Here is a 20,305-nt window from a genome sequence, read left to right as displayed (position 1 = left end):
CTGCTGCTGGTCTGAGCCTTCACTTACAGAACCACTGCGTTTTAGTCATACTTGCTGATTATGCTCAGAGTCGGCTTCCTTAAACCAGCAGGGGAAGACAAGCATACCAGGTGGCCCCTGAATATAAATGGCTTTATACTAAAGCTCCTTAGAGTTAAGTGTTGCTGCAGAGACTTCTGAAATGTTTTGGAGAGCAGCATGTAAACTGACATCAGGTGGAATAAATTTCAGATGTTTACATAAAAATTAATTTAGGTGGAAATAGGGTCTAGATTCCTGCATGCCATAGTGTCACAGTGGGCTGGAGAAGTGGTTCAGGTGTTAAGAGCACCTGCCTTGCAAGCCTGAGGTCCCGAGTTCAAACCCAAGTGCCACCAAAAACAAAACAAAATTTATGTAGTCAGGAGCCAGTGCTCACAACCCGTAATCCTAGCCATTCAGGAGGCAGAGATGGCAAATAGTTCGCAAGACTATCTCAAAAATAAACCATCACAAAAATAGGGCTGGTGGAGTAGCTCAAGGTGAAAGCCCTGTGTTCATATCCAGTACCGCAAATACACCACAGAGTCACAGTTAAGAATGTGAAATGTGGAGTCAGCTCTGTCATTTAAAAGCTATGTGACATTGGAAACATCTCTCCTGTCTCACCGAATTTAAAATAGGTACCACTTTGTAGAACTGCTGAACGATTAAAGTTCTTAGAACTTTAGTTGGTTACTATTTAAGTGCTTTTAGTTATTAAAGTCCTCAATAGTTACTTGGGTTTTTTGTTTGTTTTTTGGCTGTACTCGGGTTTGAACTCAGGGCCTCACGCTTGCTAAGCATTCTACCACTTGAGCCACTCTGCCAACCTTTTACTTAGTATTTTCAGCGCCTTAGCCTCCTTCAAATTTAGAAATGGTCCAAATATGTTGATATATTTGGTTTTTAATAGCCAATGCTCCCGTTAGATAAAAAATTGAAAACACCTGAAAATTGGTAAACCCTAATTTCCCCAACCAAAATACTAAGTAAGGTAGGTGAATATTGAGATGCCCGGCCCAGGGGGCTCTAATCTCCTAGCCTTGGACGCCCAAAGGTGTAGTAAATGTTCCCAGGATTTTGAGCTGTGAGATAGAACAGACCAGATGGATGTTGGCTTGGTCTCGGGTAGGCGATGACGTAAGGTCGGCCACACAGGGCCAGCGCAGCTCTGCCAACACTTTCTGGAACTCGTATCTCCTGGCGTGCATTTGTGTAAAGAACAGATCCGAAGCTGTGGTCAGGTTCTACCGAGTTCATGAACTTGGCGAGGGCCAGTCACTTCCCGTGAGCAAGGACACACCTGTGTCCAACACCGCGCTTTTATTGGCTAGCTCTTGATCCCCCTTGTGGCGTCAGCCTCAGGGGCGTGTCCCCGAAGGGCTAGTCCGCGCCGGGGTGAGATGATGTCATCGTAGGCGTGACCGGAGCGCTCCAGCGGAGTAGTGGGCGGGGCCTTCGGGGAAGGTGTGCCGGGGGCTGGTTGGGGGCGCGGGCGGGCGTGGCCGGGGCGGAGACAAGGCTACAGTGACGTCACGGGCGGCTAGCCCCAGTAAGTAAGCGCGGCGCCGGGCAGTGGCGCTCACTCGAGGCCCAGAGCCGCTCGGAGCCGCCTCGGTCGTGGTAATCCTGTACTGCCGATCATGTCTCTGAGGCGCAGCCTCTCGCTTCTCCTCCGGATGCCAATGCATTCGGTCCTGAAGAAGTCCGTCCACTCTGTGGCAGTGATCGGAGCCCCATTCTCTCAGGGACAGGTGAGGGTTGAAACCGGCACCGACCTCCAGAACCCGGAGAAAGTGGCGGTGTGGTACGGGGGGCCGGGGGAGGATGGGGAGGAGCGGCGAGGGGAAGAGCCGCCGGGTTCCCGTGGTGGGGCACTGGGGAGCACATGGGGTTTTCCCGGACCGTGATGGAGAGGGTGGGAGGGAAGAAAGGGAGGGAGAAGGAGCGCATCCTTTATGGGGTGAGTGAGGGCAGTGGACAGTCCCCTCTTCGCTCCCTTCCCCCGAAAGGGCGAGGGATCGGTAGCTCCAGTTTCTGGTGATGGAGGGAAGAGGATTCCGTGAAGCTGCCAAGAAGGAGAAAGCGGCCAGGATTCCCAGTGGAAAATTGACGGAGGGGAGGTTAAAGAGAGCGATCGGGAATTAGGGCTTCCGGATGCATCCTTTCGGAAAGAGCATTAGCCGGGGAAGAAATTGGCGCTGGCCTCTCCAGCGGCGGGAGGACGGAGGGGCTTTGTTCTCTCTTCAGTGAAAGAAACCTGCAGTCCAGGAGCTCCCTTGCTGCCGGGGAACCCCAGTACCTGGCCCAGACACCAGATCCTAACCAGTCTCAGCCCTTAGGACTGAGCTGGGACTTTGTTGGCCTTTCTCATAAGGGAAGGTTGACCTGTTTTAAATAATAGAGTTGTTTTCCTCTCCTTCCATGCAAAGATTTGATGAAAATGACAGACCTGAGCGGTAGAAGTAATAGATGGAAGGGCTCATGCATACTGTGACAGGTTGCAGAGGAATCTATTAGGTGCTCAGTGTAGTATCTTACACTTCTGTATTTTTGTGAAGGTGTTTTTTGTTTTTTTTTTTCCTTCCCAATCGTCTTCCCTCCCATCTAACTCTGTAATTTGTGTGATTTACAGAAAAGAAAAGGAGTGGAACATGGTCCAGCTGCTGTTCGGGAAGCTGGCTTGCTAAAAAGGCTCTCCAGTTTGGGTAAGTGACTGGATTTTTAGATGTCTGTGCTAGACTGATAGCAGACCAGTTTGGGATTTTTATCTCCATTTCCAGTCTTGTAACTAGTAGTTAAGTTTTTAGAAGTATCTGATCCAAAGGTAATTGCCATTTCTATAGTAATGGAGAACTCTTAGTACCAGGGCACCAAATTTTTTTATGGTTAGGAAGGTTTCTTCCTTGTGTCTATCTCAAATGTATCTAGCTGCCATTTAGCCCCCACCCCCTTATTTTTTGGTGGTACTGGGGTTTGAACTCAAGGCATCATGCTTGGTAGGCAGGCACTCTAGCACTTTAGCCCTTTTTTATGTTGGGCATTTTTGAGATAGTATCTCAAGAACTATTTTCCCCAGGGGGCTGGCTTTGAACCATGATCCTCCAGATCTCTGCCTCCTGAGTAGCTAGGATTTACAGGCATCAGCCTCCTGTGCCCAGCTAGCCTATTCTTGTTGAGGCCATTTACATATCTTTTCTGGTGCTGTGTGACAGCAAGGAGAGCTAGAGATGGAAATACAAAGTCTGAGTGAACTACAGATTCTCTCCCACTCTTGCTCTGAAATCTCTGCTGATCATGAGGCCATTTCAAGGGTCAATCGTATCCTTCCAGAAACCAGAAATAATGGAATTACTGAAATCACCTGAAGCTGGTGTCCTTCAGGACTCCACCTACTTGTGGATATGCTGACTTAAATAATCTTTTCTCTGTTCAAAATTGCAGTTCCTTCCTCAATAGGGTCTCTTTCTCAGTAACCTTAATAACTCCAAGTTCACCATCAAAGGTGAAAGATAAACTGCTGAGACTTGGTCTTTTCTTTTATTTTAAATTTTTGTGCTGGGAATCAAACCCAGGTCTTGAGCATGAGAGGTAAGTGCTCTACCACTGAGCTACATCACCAGCTCTGTTTTTCTGATCTTCTATTGTATTGTATTGGTTGGGTTTTTTTTTTGTTGTTGTTGTTGTTGTTATTGTCTTTAGCTTCAGTACTGGGGATGAAACCCAGGGCCTTGCTACACAAGCACTCTACTACTAAGCTATATCACCAGCCCCATGAGGTACCTGCTTACTAATATACTTAAAATAGCTTGTACACAGTCTGCCTTTTTAAAAGAATCATTTTACACTGAAGATAACAAGCTCTGGTAATCACTGTTTTTAAATACTGGATAAATCTCTGCAGCCCATCTAATGAACTGGGCCAGGTATTGCTCAAATTGCTGTATTGTCTCCAGATCTTGCTTTAGGAGATTCTAACACAGAACAGTTTCAGCCTCTGATGGAGACCTTTATAGCATTCAGCTGAGGCCACTGAATTAGGAGGTTGGGCCCATTGTAGCTTCTCTTACTCATGCTTTATAGACCTTCCTGTCACAGCTTTTGGTAATTTTCCACTTCAACCTGGGGAAAGCCCTTTAAATACTATTCCACTACTTCTTTTTCTTTTTTTAAATTCCCAACCTAAAGTGATGGTAAAGTTTATTTTGTCTTTCTTTGTCTTTTTTTTTTTTTCCAAATATTTTTAGTTACATAATTATGTCCTTACCCAGTATCTGATTCATAGCCTAGTATCACCAGCTGTCTGAAATAGAATCTGAAATAGAATAGATTGTGGCACTCAGCAGATTTCCAGCACGTGGTTTTGGCTAATCTCCTGGAATGTATTGGAGAAAAGTATCAAGAGAAGTTTCACTTGCCCTATTCCTAAGCAGTACCAAAATAACCTAACTCCTTTGAGCACTTTCAAATTAGCATGGATCTGATTTCAAGAAGTAAAGGCCTTGTAGAGGTAACTTTCACCAATCCCTTTGTTCCTTGTCTTTTCCTCTGATGTCACAGGCTGCCTGTGTTGCCATGGCATCAGTTAAACTTCCTGTTTTCTCCAAGGAGCGTATTTCAATTGGTGTCTGGACTTGTTTTTCCATTTCCCTGGGCTCAGTAAGGACGCTCAGTGGTGCTTGCAGGTGACCATTTGGTCTATTTTAGTACATAAAGAGGGCCTGAGAGAAATGAAGAGGCGTTGCTCAGGCAAGGTTGTGGGCAGTCTCTCTGCTCCTGATTCTAGTTAGTTCTGACAGCCATGGAAGTTTGGCCTTTTGCCATTAGAAGTAGAGTGGTCTGTGGGTAAAGATAGCTGTAAGCCCAAATTAACACATTAAGGTCTCACTTAGTAATTATGGTACTATAATTCAGCTATGGTACTGAAGCGGTGACAGTCACTGAGGCATCTAGCTGTCTAAATGAACTTGCCATTGTGACCAGGCCACTGGTCCTGGAGTTCAGGAAACCATTTGGGACCTGTTTTGGTTCCTTTCAACTAAGCTAATGACATTTATTCTTTCTAGTCCATGTGTTGCTGTCAGATAGCAGAACAGGAATCTCTTTGGGTAAGACCTGAGAATCTGGTTTGTTTCCGCAAGAACTGATGAAGAGCCTGTGCTAGCTGAACAGAAGGACCTTAAGTATGACAGTCATTCACTGGGAATAGATCAGAACAGGAGTTCAGCATCTGAATTTCCTTTTAGTGATTAAGAGAATATTAAGAGCTGCAACTTTAGTTTTTTGATAGTGATGTTTTACCTAGCTTCTCTCTTGCTGTTCTACTGAAACTACCCTGAGTAAGCGCACCGATTTGTCAGTCTTTATTTTGCTAGACTTACTATCACACACTGCCTGCTTTAGTCCTGATATACTCTCCTTTCATAGCCAACACTTCATTCTCTCCTGGCCTTTTTTCTCTATTGGTCATTGATTGGGCCCTCTTGGATCTCTTGTGGGGAGATGCTCCCCTCCCCACGTTACATGTTGATGTCCCCAGTGTTATCTGTGGCATTTTCTCACTATGATTGCCCCAAGTAACTAATTTCATTCATTCCCCTGCCTTTTTTTTTTTTTTTTTTTTTCTTGGTGGGACTGGGGTTTGAACTTGAGGCATTCATGCTTGCAAAACAGGCGCTCTGCTGTCCTCCTTACTCTTATCATTCTGCCCCAAGTCTGACCTTCCTCTAGAAAGCCATGTTTGTTACTCCACCTTTGTTCTAGGTAGCCCATCTCAGTCTTCCAGGTAGCTCAAACCCATCAAGTTAAAAACGGTTCATTTGATCTTCTCCTTTAAATCTGTTTTCCTACTATTTTATTGTCTATTTCACACTGTCACCCATTATGCAGTTACTTAGGTCAATTCAAAGACTATCACAATTCTGTTCCTTTGATCGGAATCCTCCTACTGCTGAGTTCTGTTCTATCTCTCACACTTGGCTGTAACTTTCAAGTAGTGTCTCCTGTCCCATTTTTGCCTTCCTCACCTCAGGATCCACCAGCATGATCTTTCTAACATGCTGTATTTTCCTTTACTTAAAGGCTGGTTGACTTTTCTCCTTCTCCTCCTCCCCCCTTGTCCTCCCTCGTCCTCCACCTCTTTTCCCACTTTCTTTCTTTCTCCATCCCTCTTCCCCTTTCTCACTGGGGTTCTAATCTAGGGCATTGCTCATGCTAGGTAAGGGCTCTACTACTCGGCTATACCCCCAGCCCCACAGTTTTCATTTAAATGCATTTATTCTTCTCAGACTTGTCATTCATATATTATCTTTACTGATTTGCCTTACCCATGTTCAGCTTACATTATTTTGGTGTTTTTCTTTATATTGGCTTTAAAACTTCAAATTTAAAGACATAGTCTGTCCCAATAATAAACAATGAAATCTCAGATTTTCATAGCCATTTAAATTTTAATGCTTTGGTATTTGGGTCCTTATTTTTCTACCACTAGTGGTATTTGTTGACACCAAACTAACCAAATAGCCGCTCCGTAATGTGACCCTTGCTACCGCTTTAGACTTATTTCCAGGCACATTCCACTTTGACCTCAACAGAAGCACTCAAACCAAATTTTGATTTGAAATTCAAGAAGGGGACGCAAAAGTTTCCTTCTCCTTTCTTTAAGTAGTGGAGACCAGCAGCAGTAGTACCTTCATTGGACCTCTCTGCAATGTGACCTTTTTTAGGGGAAGAGGGAAATCATCATTCCTGGGAATGCAGCATTTAAAACAGACTAAGATTCTTTGTTTTGTTTGTGGTGCTGGAGTAGAACATTCTACCACTGCACTATACTCCAAGTACCAAACTTAAAGATTCTGCAAATAAATCACATTTAGTAAGTTGTTTTTCTGCTGAAATTAGCTAGGAAAATTTGAGTTGTTTCTGTTGCTTGTAGCTTAAAGATCGTAAGTGATAAACAAGTTTGCAAGTTGCAGTGAGACACAAATTGCCATGAGAACTAAATACTCACCTGAATTATAAATCCTTGTTCTTTTATTTTTTGCCCTAATGTTTGGCACAGTCTTCTTGTAAGTTAATGTAACTCATTAGGTTACCATGTCTTTGGCCTTTAATCTTGGACTATATCTTAGTTCTTTTGCATTTCAACTACTCCTGGTACTGTTAGTGTTTTGATTTGTGAACTATCAAATTCCTTAATGTGGGTTCTGAAAATAGCAGCAAAAGTCTTGATTTGCTTAAAGATATCTTTAAGTTCTAGGCATATCTGATAGTAAATGGACCTATCCTAATTTAAAAGTCATTTTCAGGAGTCTACATTTTGAGTGTGGTGGTGGTTATAGGAATATGTATTTTTGTCAAAACCTGTTGAACTTAAAATGTGAATGTAAAGCCACTTTGAAACATTTTCAGGTTTATTTTTCTTAGGGGCAACTTTTAGACACCAACAACTACAAGTGCATTCATTCACTGATCTGTGAATGTAAAATTGAGCACTGCTGAGTTCTAGGTGCAGCAATCACAGTAGTGAACAAAACAAATCCCTGTTACAAAACTCAGTCTAATGAGGGTGGTTGGAAACATGTATGTCAGATGGCAGTGAGTGCTTACGGAGTGAATAAAAGCAGGGGCTGCAGATAGCAAGGGCTGGGGGTGGCATAAGCATTGTGCCTTGTTGAGAAGGCAGTGTGTGAGCACACCTTTGGGAGGTAAGGAAAGAAGCCTGAAAAAATAAAAATTAAAAAAAAGAAGCCTGAGCCTACCCCGAGGCAGAAAGTTACCTGTAGTGTTCAGCCAAGGTTGCCATGTGTGAAGGGTCTTCTAGTCTTATCTGCAGGCTTTTTTGTTTGTTTTGCACTATTAGTGCCTCATACATTGAGACAAGCACTTTCCCACTTGAGTCACAGCCTCAGCCCTCTCCAGTTTTTCAAGAGAAGTCAGAAGTCTGTGTTTTTATGGGAAATTTGAGTTGTTTCAAAACACTGCATAGCGACATCAGTGAAAATGGTAGAGTAGAACCTCCAGAATTTCATAAAAGGTATGAGAACATGGGCAAAATTTGCCAGAATCAGGTTTTTCAGAACTCTGGAAATCAAAATCTTGTAGCAATATGGGGAGAATTTATTCAAGAAAAACATGTGAAAGCTGGTTTTGGTGGTTCATGCCTATAATCCCACCACTGGAAAGCCTGAGGCAGGAGGAATGGAGTATTTTCAGTCTTAAAAAGGAAGGAAGCTGGGTGTGGTGGCTCATGCCTGTAATCCTAGTTACTCAGGAGGTGGAGATCAGGAGGATGGAAGTGCCAAGCCTGCCCTGGCAAAAAGTTTGCAAGACTCCATCTCAACTGATAAAAAGCTGGGCACAGTGGTGCACCCCTGTCATCCCAACTACTTGGGAAGCCTAAGTGAGAGGATCATAGTCCAGGCCATCCCAGGCATAAAAGTGAGACCTTATCTCAAAAATAAAGCACAAAGGGCAAGGGGTGTGGCTCAGGGGGTAGAATACCTGAGTTCAAAGCCTGGAACTCAAGAGTTTGAGGGGAAAAAAAAAAAAAAAAAAAAAGCAAGGTGGGGGTGGCGCAGAGCAGGAAATTGACCCATTGCAATATGGATGAACCTTGGACATTATGTTAAGTGAAATAAGTCCGTTACAAAAAGACAAGTACTATATGATTTCACATATGTGAGGTTTCTAGATCAATCAAATTCATAGAAACAGAAAGTAGAATGGTGGTTGCCAGGGACTTGGTGGGAGTGGAAATGGGGACTCATTGCATAATGGGTATAGTATTTTAGTTTTGCAAATGAAGAGTTCTGGCTGCGGATGGTGGTGATAATTATATGATGTGAATATGCTGAATGCTACTGAACTTTAAAATGTTAAAATAGTAAATTTATTTATACCACTTTAAAGTGGTTAAAATAGTAAATTTTATGTGTATTTTTAACCACAATTTAAAATAATAAAAGTAATTTGAAAAAATAGAACAAGAAAGATCACTTGAGGTTCTGGCTTCTTAGGGGCATAAGAGTGCTGTGTGTTTGAAAAATATTTTGCAACTTGTTTAGTACATTGTTTTGATCTGTGAGAAGCTCAGAACGAATACATATGTACCTACATACACACATACCTAGAGAGGCTAAGAACTTTCCCACGGTCATGCAGTAGGAGCTGAGAACCTCTTTTCTTGTGATATACACCCTGGACCCTGATTGGTCCAGTCAGCTGCCTTCTCAGCTCTGACTGAGGCTGAAGACATTCAGCAGAAATGTATGGTTTTAGCCAGACATGGTGGCGCACATCTGTAATCCCAGCACTCAGAAGGCTGAGCAGGAGGATCAGAGTTTGAGGACAGCTTCAGAGTGAGAGCCTGTCTCAAGAAATAGTCTTCAACTTCATTTTCTTCTGAAGATCCTGTGGTCCTTGTGTATTCCTTCTCACATTTCCTGTAACAGTTATTGCAAATCTTGACACACAACTCTCTTGGATATGAGTGCTCTCTACATTCTCTCTGTTCCCCTAATTAGTTGTATAAACAAAGATACTTTTTTTTTTTCACCATCCTACTCAGAGTGTGAGTCCATTCCTTGTATTAGATAGATAAGACTGGATATAAAAGCCTAAAATGTCAGTGGTTTAAGAAGGATAGGTCATTTCACTCTCAATCTGGAGAGTAGTAGTCTAGAACTGGTTTGGTTGCTCTGTCCCTTCAGACCTAGATTCTTAACCTGTGCTATAGGCAAGGCCTCAGGTCATTGAGGCCTCATTTGTGGCAGCAGGATGGAAAATTGAACAGAGGCAAAGGGAGAATTTTCCCTTTCTAAGAAGTTGTTCAGGACACTTCCACTTATCCTGTTGGCCAGAGCTGGTCACATGGCCACTCCCAGTTTCAAGAAAAGCTGCAGAATTTAGTCTATTTTAAGAGGTCATGCTCCCAGCCAAAAATCTCTCTGTGGACAGGAAGAACAGATATTGGGCAATGAACGCTCAGCCACACCATTTCCCTGTACTCTTGATCCCGTTCCCTTCTGCTTTCTGAGCTTCCTGGCTCCAGCAGTTATCCCTTCCATCCTCTTGTAACTCAACTTTCTCTGTTAATCTGTCCCTTTGATAAGCAAACAAGTTTACTTATCTGCTACCCCTCTAGCTATTGCCTAGTTATTTTGTTTTCCTTCAGAGACTCCTTGACTTCCTCACTGCCCTTTACATTTCACCTTGTTGCTGGGCCATCATTGGAATGAAACTGGCTTTGCTGAGGGCCTTGATCTACTTTCTAATGCAGTAGACATGGGACATTTACCTTATTTGATGATGTTGACTGGTCCTTCCTTGTGGAAACTGATACTACTCTCCTTTGATTTTTTTTTTTTTTTTTAACTCTTCAGGTTCCTTTGCTACATCCCCTTTCTCTCCCTACTCCCTCTCATGTTGTGTTTTCAGGAACCTGCCTTTGGTCCTCTTGCTTTATATTGTCTTGGTTGGCAGTCTATCCATTTCCCTGTCTTAACTGTCCTCTGCATGCTGATGGCTCCTCAAGCTTTAATAAGGTTGTCTTCCCTTATCTCCAAACCTACACAAAGAGGCTTCCATATATCTTCTCTTTTTAATTCTTATTATGGAAGTGGGTTAACATAGTGAACATAAAGACGGTAACATAACCACCTTTAAATATCCATCACCCAGCATCAGCCTGTCAGTAAGATGGCAGTGCGTTCCGCCCTACCCCAGACCATTTCGAAGCAAATCACAGACACCGTATTGTTTCATCTGCAAAGATTTTCATTCTATACCTTTAAGATATAGGAAGGATTTCTTCAAACTCACTGTAATTATCACATCTAAAATAAATTAGTATAAAATATCTGGTGTTAGATAATCTCCGAACCCAGAAAACCAGAAAAGTAGGGAAAAAAAAAAAACTTCATTACTGAATAAGCATTAGACCAGAATGTAGTTAATGGGAATCTTCTAAGACGGGCAGAAATCTCCCCCTTTTATTTAGCCCACCAACCAGTTAGAACCTGGTATGCACATGTTTTCAAGATAAATAACCAGAGGGGGTGGGGGCAGGGGGGGAGAAATGAACCAAGCCTTGTATGCACATATGAATAATAAAAGAAAAATGAAAAAGAAAAAAAAGATAAATAACCAGTCCTCAAGAAAGAGGACCTGACAATACCTTCCATCAACCAAAGTATACCCTAACTTTATCATGGAAATTGGAGTGACCACCTATGTTAAAAGCCAAAGTTGGTTGGCTCTACCTGGAGAGGAAACAAACTTCTTATATTATTTGCAAAGTGGAATAGGGTGCCCACCACCTATACCAGGGATGTTAGGCTCTTACTTTCCCATAGGAACTGGGGGTGGGGAGGATGTTTGCATTCCCCAAAAATGGCTTCTAGATCCTTGAGGAACATTCCTGGTTTGTAAGACTGGTAAGAGGCTTACTTAGTCATTCTGAACATTCATATAAATTTGAAAAGGACACAGAATGGAATTCTGAAATTTTCCTTTTATTAAAATTTCTTTTATTTATATGTGCATACAATGTTTGGGTCATTTCTCCCCTCTTCCCCCCTTTTATCCATAAAGAAAATTAAGCCTCTTGGTTTTTAATTTGTATCTGCCTTTACACTAGGCAATGTTTACATTTCCTGATTGACATAGGTTTATTTATTTGAGACAGAGTCTCACTATGTACTATAGGCTGACCTTGAACTCAAGATCCACCTGCTTCAGCTTCGTGAGGGCTAGGATTGCAGGTACACCACCACATCTGGCTTTTTGTGTTTTACTTTTACAGTTTAAGTTGGTATTCAAATAAGGTCCATGTTGATTGATGTCAGTCTCTCTATGTGTATGTTTTCCTCTTATAGTTTATTTGTAGAAGAATCTAGATCATTTGTTTGCAGAATTTTTTATTTGGATTTTGCAGATCACTCCTCCAGGTATACTATGACAATGTTCTATGCTTTTTTGTATTTTGTGTGAAGTGGTAATTGGGTCTAGATGCTTTGCTCAGATACAGTTTCTTCTTTCTTCCCTTCCTTCTTTCTTGTTTTCTGGCTGTTCTTTTTCACAGGTGGTGTTGTATACTTTCATCCTAAGTAATACCAGCCATTGAATACTGCCTAGAACTGATATGCTAACTTGTTTCTGTTTTACGTTCAGCAGGGTAGTCAACAACTCAATACCAACATATCTAAAAAAAGAAAAAAAAAAAAACCTGTCATTTCTCTACTTCCTGTCCCTGTATCTTTCCTATCTATTTGAGATGAGATCTCTGTGTTGCTGCCCTCTAAAGCCCTAGGTTCAAGTGATCCTCCTGCCTCAGCTTCTGGGATTAACAGGGTGCCATGGCACCCTGCTCCTCTGTCTTTCTCTTCTGAGATGGTGTCAGAGCTAGAAAGCCTGAGTGATCCCTTTTATGTATGTGTCCAGCCTGCCTTTCTAACTAGAGTTAGAGAGCTCCTCGTGTTCTGCCAAGCCCATTCTCCACACTGGTGTCTGAGCATTAGATCTACAGTGTAGGGCTGGGGAGTAGCTCTAGAGGTAAAGCTCTTGCCTCGTATGTATAACTGAGTTTGATCCGTAGTACTGTTCCCCCTGCAAAAAAAAAAAAAGGTAGATCTATACTACAGATTTGTGCTCCCCACTGCATGTAACAATGTAAGATCTTTGCCTCAACCCCTAACTCCTGCCTCATCCCTCCACTGTTCCCCTCATCCACCCTGAGCTCAGGAAATTATGACTTGCGCTGCTTTTGAGGGCCAGTACCTTCAAGACTCAGCTACTGCTCTTCTGAGAAGTTGTCTTCGCCCTTCCCTTCTCTGATCTGTTACCACCATACCTTGTGCACAGCTGTGTCATAGCAGTTGGACTTGGACTAGACTGCCTTTTTGAAGACTACAACCGTACTGTGTCTCCGGATCCCCAAGACTTAGCACAGTGCCAGGCATAGTGAGTACACAGTAGACCTTTGTTAAAGGAAAAAGGAAGCAAAACTTCATAGCTTTCTTTCTCCTGTAACTTCATTCCCACTATGACCCATGGGACTTTTCCATATCACTATTTCCTTTCTTTCAAAGTGATTTACTATTCAGAAGCCACCGGTTGGGGTACCATGACTCATGCCTGTAACCCTAGATACTTAGGAGGTAAAAATTGGGAGGACTGCAATTCAAAGCCAGCCCTGGCAAGTAGTTTCTGAGACCCTGTCTCGAGTGGCTGAAGTGTAAAGTCATGAGTTCAAGCCCCAGTGCTACCAAAAAAAATAATAAAATAGCAACCAGCACAAAACAGGACTGGTGGAGTGGCTCAAGTGGCAGAGTGCCTGCCTAGCAAGCTCAAGGGCCTGAGTTCAAACCCCAGTACTAAAAAAAAGTCACTGTTTTCCCAGATTTTTAAGAATACGTGGCTCAGGATAATTATCACATTATCAAGTTGACAGTTCATTCAAGTTAAATCTTAGTAGGTAATTATGGACAGTTATTGCTCCCTTCTTGAAACATGTTTTTGAAGCAAGGTATGAATTAGGTAATGACTGTTTCCTTCAAGTAAGGCTGGTCTCAAGTTACTTTAGACAGGTGCTGCATTATTCCCAAAGCACCACAACTCAGAAGCAGCATCTAAGGGATTGCAATGGTTGGTTTAGATAATTTATTCTTTGAATAAATTTACTCTTGTAATGGCCAAACCCTTCTGGAATTGAGGGTGTATAAAGTAGACATGGTAGTGCTCACATCTGAAGAGGAGCTTGAGTCTTCCTGGTTTCCTCCCCCACTGCAACAGGGAAGAGCCACTGAATAGCAAAACGAGTGGGGAAACTCCTTCCAGTGTGGCCCAAGTGTTGTCACAGCAGGGTGTGGCACTGTGGTTGGGTTTCAGAGAATTGGTGTTCTGAGAGTTAATTGCCTGAACTTTTACAGTCTTTGATCTGGAATATAGAATTTTTAATGGATTCTTCTGGAGCCATTTCAATGAGAAACCAGCAGGCCTATGTTTGCTACTTGCCACCAAAAACTCTGCTTTTATCAAAATGATGTAGCCATATTACAAACAGGTTTTGGGAAGTCTAAAGTTACAACATTTGTTTCAAAGAGAAGAAAAAGGGAAGGGCAAAGAGAAAAACCACAATGATGCCTCATTCAGTTGTAGTCTGGATGTAATCTGAATGTAATTCCTAGTATGTGTCAAGCCTTTCCTTGTTGCCTCCTTAGTCCCTGGTATCTCATTTAAACAACTGTATTGCAGACAGGTTTAGAAACTGAACTTGGTTAGAGATCTTGACTCTTCTGGTAAGTCTGGGACAGAGGCAGGGATTCTTTTCCTTTGTACTTGGCTGAGACCACCTACTGTGCACTCTGCTTTCAGCCCAGGGTAGTGTGGAATGTAGTCTGTCTGCTTTGAGGTTCCTGGGCAGAATCACCAGGATGCCGGTATGTGTGTGGGACAGGGCTGTATCTGCCAAAGCTATTGTCACCAGTCTGATGTGTCTCCCTTTAAGTCCCTTCTGGAACAAGTTGAATATAACAATGTTTAAGAATCACATGCTGTAAAAGGTAGTACCTATCCCCAAGGGTTGTTACTATCTCTTTCTCTGAGTGGATAGTGGAAAGTTTGGAGGGTTGTCAACATTTTAACACAACAGATCTTTGGTTTTCAGAGCAGTTTGGCAGTCTTGTAATGAATGAGGGAAAGTGATTGTGGTTTATAAAGCAGAAGAACCCACCTCTCATCTCCACCTCTGCCATGTTAGAACTAGGCTGCTAGATGCCATCAGTTGACACTTGTTAGATAAAGCCTAAGTTGGCGCTGCCTGAGTTAGAGGTGCTGAGAAGGCTGACTAAGGAGGCAACAAGGAAAGGCTTGACACATTAGGAATTACATTCAGATTACATCCAGACTACAACTGAATGAGGCATCTTTGTGGTTTTAATCTGAGTTGGTTCAGAGGGGCATGGTACTAAACCCATCTTCAGAGACCATCTGTGTTCCTTAGGAAACGACTGATGTAACTGGAGAATTAATTAGCTGGTGTTGCAAGTCATCTCAGTTACTATTTGGAACTAAATTTTTGAGTGTATTTTATATTTGTATTACCCCCCTCCCCTTTTTTTTTTTTAAACTCAATCATTTATGCAAAAATGCCTAACGCCATGTTTATATCACCTGATCAAGACTAACTGGGATGTGTCTAAAGTGACTGGCTTTGAATCCCCAGGGTCGCCTTCCATCCTTCAGCCATCGGTGCCCCTATCTGTGCCTGTCTTCCTCAGTCATGGTCTAGTAAGCTGGTATTCTAAGTATAGTTGAGAGGTTCTAAGAATTAGCAGGTGGATCCCTTTAAAATTCCCTTGTTCCCCACTCCAATATTTGAGTCTTGAAGCCATTAGTACTCTCTCAGCATCAATGCAATTGCAGAGTCTTTGTTTTTCTCCAGGTTTTACTGATTGTTATTTCTGAAAAGTCATAAATATTTGTATCCTTAAATTTAGGGGCAGCTGGAAATAAAACCCACACAGTAAGAAAGAAGTCCCTAGCTTTTCTGTTTGTCATTCTGCCAGTTTACTCTGTAGACTGTCCCATGTGTCAGCCCACTTTGTGGGGATTGGTTGGGTTTTCTTGGTTGTGCTAGATGTGGAACTCAGGCCCTTGCACATGTTAGGGGTTTAAACTCGGGGCTTCTCACTTGCAAAGCAGGCGCTCAACCACTTGAGCCACACCCCCTGTGTCAGCCCACTTTGAATCCCATTTCCTAGAGCCCACATTAAGGAAGAATGGATACCTTTATGCTGTCAAAAACTTCTTCACTCACAACATTGTTCTGTGTGAGTCTCTAACCAAAGAGTGACTCAGTATTGCTCTAAACAGTTGGAGCTATTCAACCTTGCTGAATTTCTTCCTCTGCAAAGTGTAGATAATGATGCCAGCAGAGGATGTGAGGATTAGCAGATGTCTGTAAAGTGCCTAGCTCAGTGTGATGTATAGAAACAGACAATCATGTTCCATTTCCTTCTTTCCTGTCACTGGCTTCCTTCAGGGACCCACTCAGAAGTCCTGAAATAGAAGTGCTGTTCATAGATACTGTTAAGGTCAGGGAGGGGCTGTTTTGATTCTTCCTCACTGCCGGTTGCATCATCTTGTTGATGCACTTGTGTTCTTGTTCCACTCCAATGGAGCCTGGAGAGGTTTATCAAGGCCAAAGGTAACATCTGGACCTGAAAGATCACAGTAGTATTCTGTGTGTTTTATTACCAGCCCTCCAGAGAAGCAATGAGGCTATGCTAGCAAGTGAAAAATGAGAGACCTTCCATTTTGGTTCCATAGGACATGAGAGCTTTCTTGAAGTTTCAGGCTCATCTTGTCCTACAATGCTTCTTAAAAGAGAACAATAAGAAACAGTGGAATGACCTAAAGCATTGAGTTAGGGGGACTGCTCTCAAGCATGGCAGGCAAATACTCCTCCGTATTAGAAAGTTTGCTTTTTTCACCGTTGCTTGAAAATTCTTTAAAAATTCATGAGGGGTTGGTGGAGGGGCTCATGTAGTAGAGAGCCTGCCTAGCAAGTATGAAGCCCTGAGTTCAAACACCAGTATCACCAGAAAATAAATAGAAACTAGCAAGAGCCGGGCACCAGTAGCTCAGGCCTGTAATTTTAGCTACTTGGGAGGCTGAGATTAGGAGGATTAAGTTTCAAGGTCAGCCTAAGCAAACAGTTTGTGAGACCCCCCCATCTCCAAAATAGCCAAAACAAAATGTACTGAAAGCGTGGCTCAAGTGGTAGAGTGCCTAGTTTGTAAGTGTCTGCTTTGCAAGTGTGAAGCTGAGTTCAAACCCCAGTCCCACCAAAAAGTAAAAATAAAAGTCAGTGAGATTATTTCTTATGGCATTAAACTGTAGGAATTTGCTATAGCACTTTAATAAAGTAATAGCTTTAATATTACATAGTTCATCTTGCTCTTAAAAGAATTAACCACCCATCAGTCTCCCTGTTTCTCAAAACTTGTAGCCTATGTGTTATAATTCATGTTTTCTGCAACTTCATAACATATTGCTCAAGTATTCAGACTTGTCATTTGTATTAAAATGATCAGCTATTGTCAAAAATGGCATGTGTGTTTCTTCTTTCAAGCCCTTATTCACGCCTTAGAACCCAATCTTGGGTTCTACTCTACTAGCCCTTTGTGTGTCTCAATGCTCTGATTCAGTGGGCATTATAGGAGAAAGCTCTTGAGAGACTACCTCAGGATGGCACACTTTCTAATTCAGCTTTGCAATGAATTAGAATAGCTAAAAATAACATAGGTAACCCTAGAGCATTATAAGTTAATATTTTGATTTCTTTCTCAGAGGTTATAACAGTGGAATAAAAAATACTTACTACGGCAGAGATTGCTAGCTGCCCACCATAACCCATGCTCCTCCTCCTCTAGACACAAGCTATACCTTGCCACATTAGCAGAAGTGATGTACACTTCTGGGCCAGGTCCTTTAAGGAGAATGTGTGCCTTCTCAGAGCTTTTTCCCTCTCCTGGTACCTTGAACAGGGGAGAACTAGCTTTAGCCACACAGAGAGCAAAGCCACAAACCACGTCTCTGAATCACTGCACAAAAGAAAGCCTCCCGTTCACTCACAATACCCATTCTGGATGTCAAATGAGCAAGAAATAAACTGTGTTTGAGTCATTAGAGTGGTTTGCCTATTCTACCTAATGATACTGTTTTATAAGAACATTATATATTAAACTTACGCATAAAAGCCTGCAAGGATGCAGTAGTTAGGCAGGCCTGGGGAGTAGGAGTTGCCTTCCATTATATACCTCCTTATTAATTTTTGCAAATAATTTCTGTTGCCCATAAGGGGAAGGGAGAAGGGGAACACAGCAAAAACAGTGCTGGAACAAGTTTTACTTGTAGGTATCCTTCCTTGACTGCTGTAGTCCTCAGTGGACTTCTTGAATCCTTTAGTACTCACTCCGTAGTCCTTTCCTGGCACATAATTTGTGGAAATTAAAGAACAGAGCAGGGACTCATGTTGGGTAGGCTACGTCAGGAAAGGCCTCTAAAGATAGGGTCTGGCTCTCAGGTTTGTGGACCCAGAGCTCATCAGGTTTTCACAGCCAGAGACTCATGCTAACCGTGCTAGACAACCAAAGACGCCCATGCATAATTATGCTGAGCACTAGTCCTTCCAGACTGGGCATATGAGGCATCTAGGAAACCAAGCAAGTAACCAGAAGGCTGTTTGGTAAGAAGGAATCGGAGTAAATAGAGTTGGGTAATCTTAGGAGAATCTACCATCCAGGTTATAAATTATCCTGGTGTTACACTTGTTTTGTGTGTGTGGTGTGGCAGTCAAATCCAGGGCCTGACACATGCTAGGCAAGTGCTCTACCACTGAGCTGCAGCCCCAGCCCCAGAGTTGCACATTTAATGACCAAAATCTCTTTATGAAATTCAGCCTCTCTTCCTTGGAGAGTTTCTGTAAGACTGCCAAATTATTTTTTCTTCTTTTTTTTTCTTTATTATATGTTTGTTTTTCCTTTTCCACAAATGAGTATTGCACTTAGTCCATTGGAATAATCTTTAACTTACTGTAGCTCTTTTTTTTTTTTTTTCATTTATTCATATGTGCATCCGTTGTTTGGGCCATTTCTCTCCCAATACTCCAAGTTCTTATTAGGCCTTGTGTAGCCTTTTCCTCAGTAAGTAAACACAGGTGAGCAGAGTGCTGTCTTCTATCGTGCTTATCTGCGCCTATATCCCGGTTTCCATGATTAGACTTGAGTGTTCCCTAAGTTCTGTCACTTACCCACTGGAACTTTAATTCCCCTGCACTTCTTATTGGACATATCAGAATGTGTGTGAGTTAAACTGCCTGATAAGTACTTCTGCATAGTTAGCTAATACTAACATGATTATCACCTAGGTTATAAACCACCTGTGATTATATAGTATTACAAACATCAGACATGTTCCAGTGTCTTATACTAAATAAAAAAACTAATGCTTGATGTGGTTTAAGGAGGTTATTGAAGTAAACTAGAAGCAAAAACACCCTTGAATAGGCACTAGTGTTCAGAATCTGCCCAGCTGAGGATTGTATTGCCAACACAGGCAAGACCTGATACTTAGGTCAAAGTTAGTCTAAAGTGTCCTTCCCATATTTTGAGACTTAGTAAAGTCCATAATGACATTTAGACCTTTTCTTTTTTTTCCAGATTTTTTTATAGACTGGGGGTATTGCTCAGTGGTAGAACATTTGCCTAGCAAGCGTGAGGCCCTGGGTTCAATCCCTAACACTGAAAAAACAAAACAAAGATTTTTACAGATGTTTTATTTGGTCATTTTTCTCTTGGTTTCCAATGTCTTTGGCCTGTTGTCATCTTTTTCTCACACCTGCATTTCCCTCTCCTTTTTCTTTGTATCTTCTCTGACTTGGGACCTTTTAATTATGATTACTTCTTACAGTGCAATGACCAAAAGATAAAGAATTCTAGCTGCAGTTCTTACCTTTGAGAATAGGATGTTTTCCCTTTTTTGGCAATCCATTGATTGGCCTTGTTTCAGGTCACTGTTGGATTTATGTTCCAAGTTACTGCTTTCAAATTTTATATTCCCTCAGAAGCTTGGCCTTGGATTGAGTTTAGATTCAAGAGAAAACTCCAAATTGTACAACTTAAATTCATGATGAATCTATGCTGGTCTTAATCCAAATCTTTAACAAACTCTATAAATATTAAGATGTATATATAGCATTGGCTAGGCATGGTGGTACATACCTCTAATCCCAGTCAGGCGAAAAGCAGATGTTAAATTGGATCATGATCCAAGGCTGGCCTGTGGCCAAAAAGAAAAAAAAAACCAAAAACCTCATGAGACCCTTTCTGAAAAAATAAAACTAAAGCTTAAAAAGAAAAAAAGCCTGGAAGCATGGCCTAGGTGGTAGAATGCTTGTCTAACAAGTTCAAGTCCCTGAGTATCTAGTATGTTTGTCCTACCACCACCATCAAATACCTGTACACCAGTTGAGAAGCAAGAAGCAGGACCCCTAACATTCTGTTCTACAATTCAGATCTTTTTTTTTTGAGATAAGGTAGGAAAATCGTCAAAGCTGTCAGATTTACCACTGGTTCTTGATATATTAGATTCAGGAGAGATTCTTTGAGAGACAAACTGCAAAGTAAAGAGGATAAACTTAGGAGCTAGATTACTTAGATCTTGATTCTTGCTCTTAGCAGCTGTGTGACCTCAAGCAGGTTCCTTCTCTTTGCTTCTGGTT

The 20,305-nt window shown here is 42.0% G+C and overlaps 1 protein-coding gene across 1 annotated transcript in view; it reads left to right on the top strand.

The window, feature by feature from the left end:
• Positions 1-1,557: 1,557 nt before the first annotated feature.
• The window catches only part of Arg2 (arginase 2), a 28,391-nt gene continuing 9,643 nt past the window's right edge, over positions 1,558-20,305 (top strand). The window contains exons 1-2 of the mRNA XM_020176509.2: positions 1,558-1,775; positions 2,657-2,729. Of these exons, the coding sequence (XP_020032098.2) occupies positions 1,665-1,775; positions 2,657-2,729 (184 nt within the window). The 5' untranslated portion in view covers positions 1,558-1,664. The remainder of the gene's footprint in view (positions 1,776-2,656; positions 2,730-20,305) is intronic.

This window comes from Castor canadensis, chromosome 3 (assembly GCF_047511655.1).
Source record: "Castor canadensis chromosome 3, mCasCan1.hap1v2, whole genome shotgun sequence".
NCBI lineage: Eukaryota > Metazoa > Chordata > Mammalia > Rodentia > Castoridae > Castor > Castor canadensis.
The sequence above is the reverse complement of the archived record's forward strand: the minus strand, read 5'-3'. Positions and strand labels throughout refer to the sequence as shown.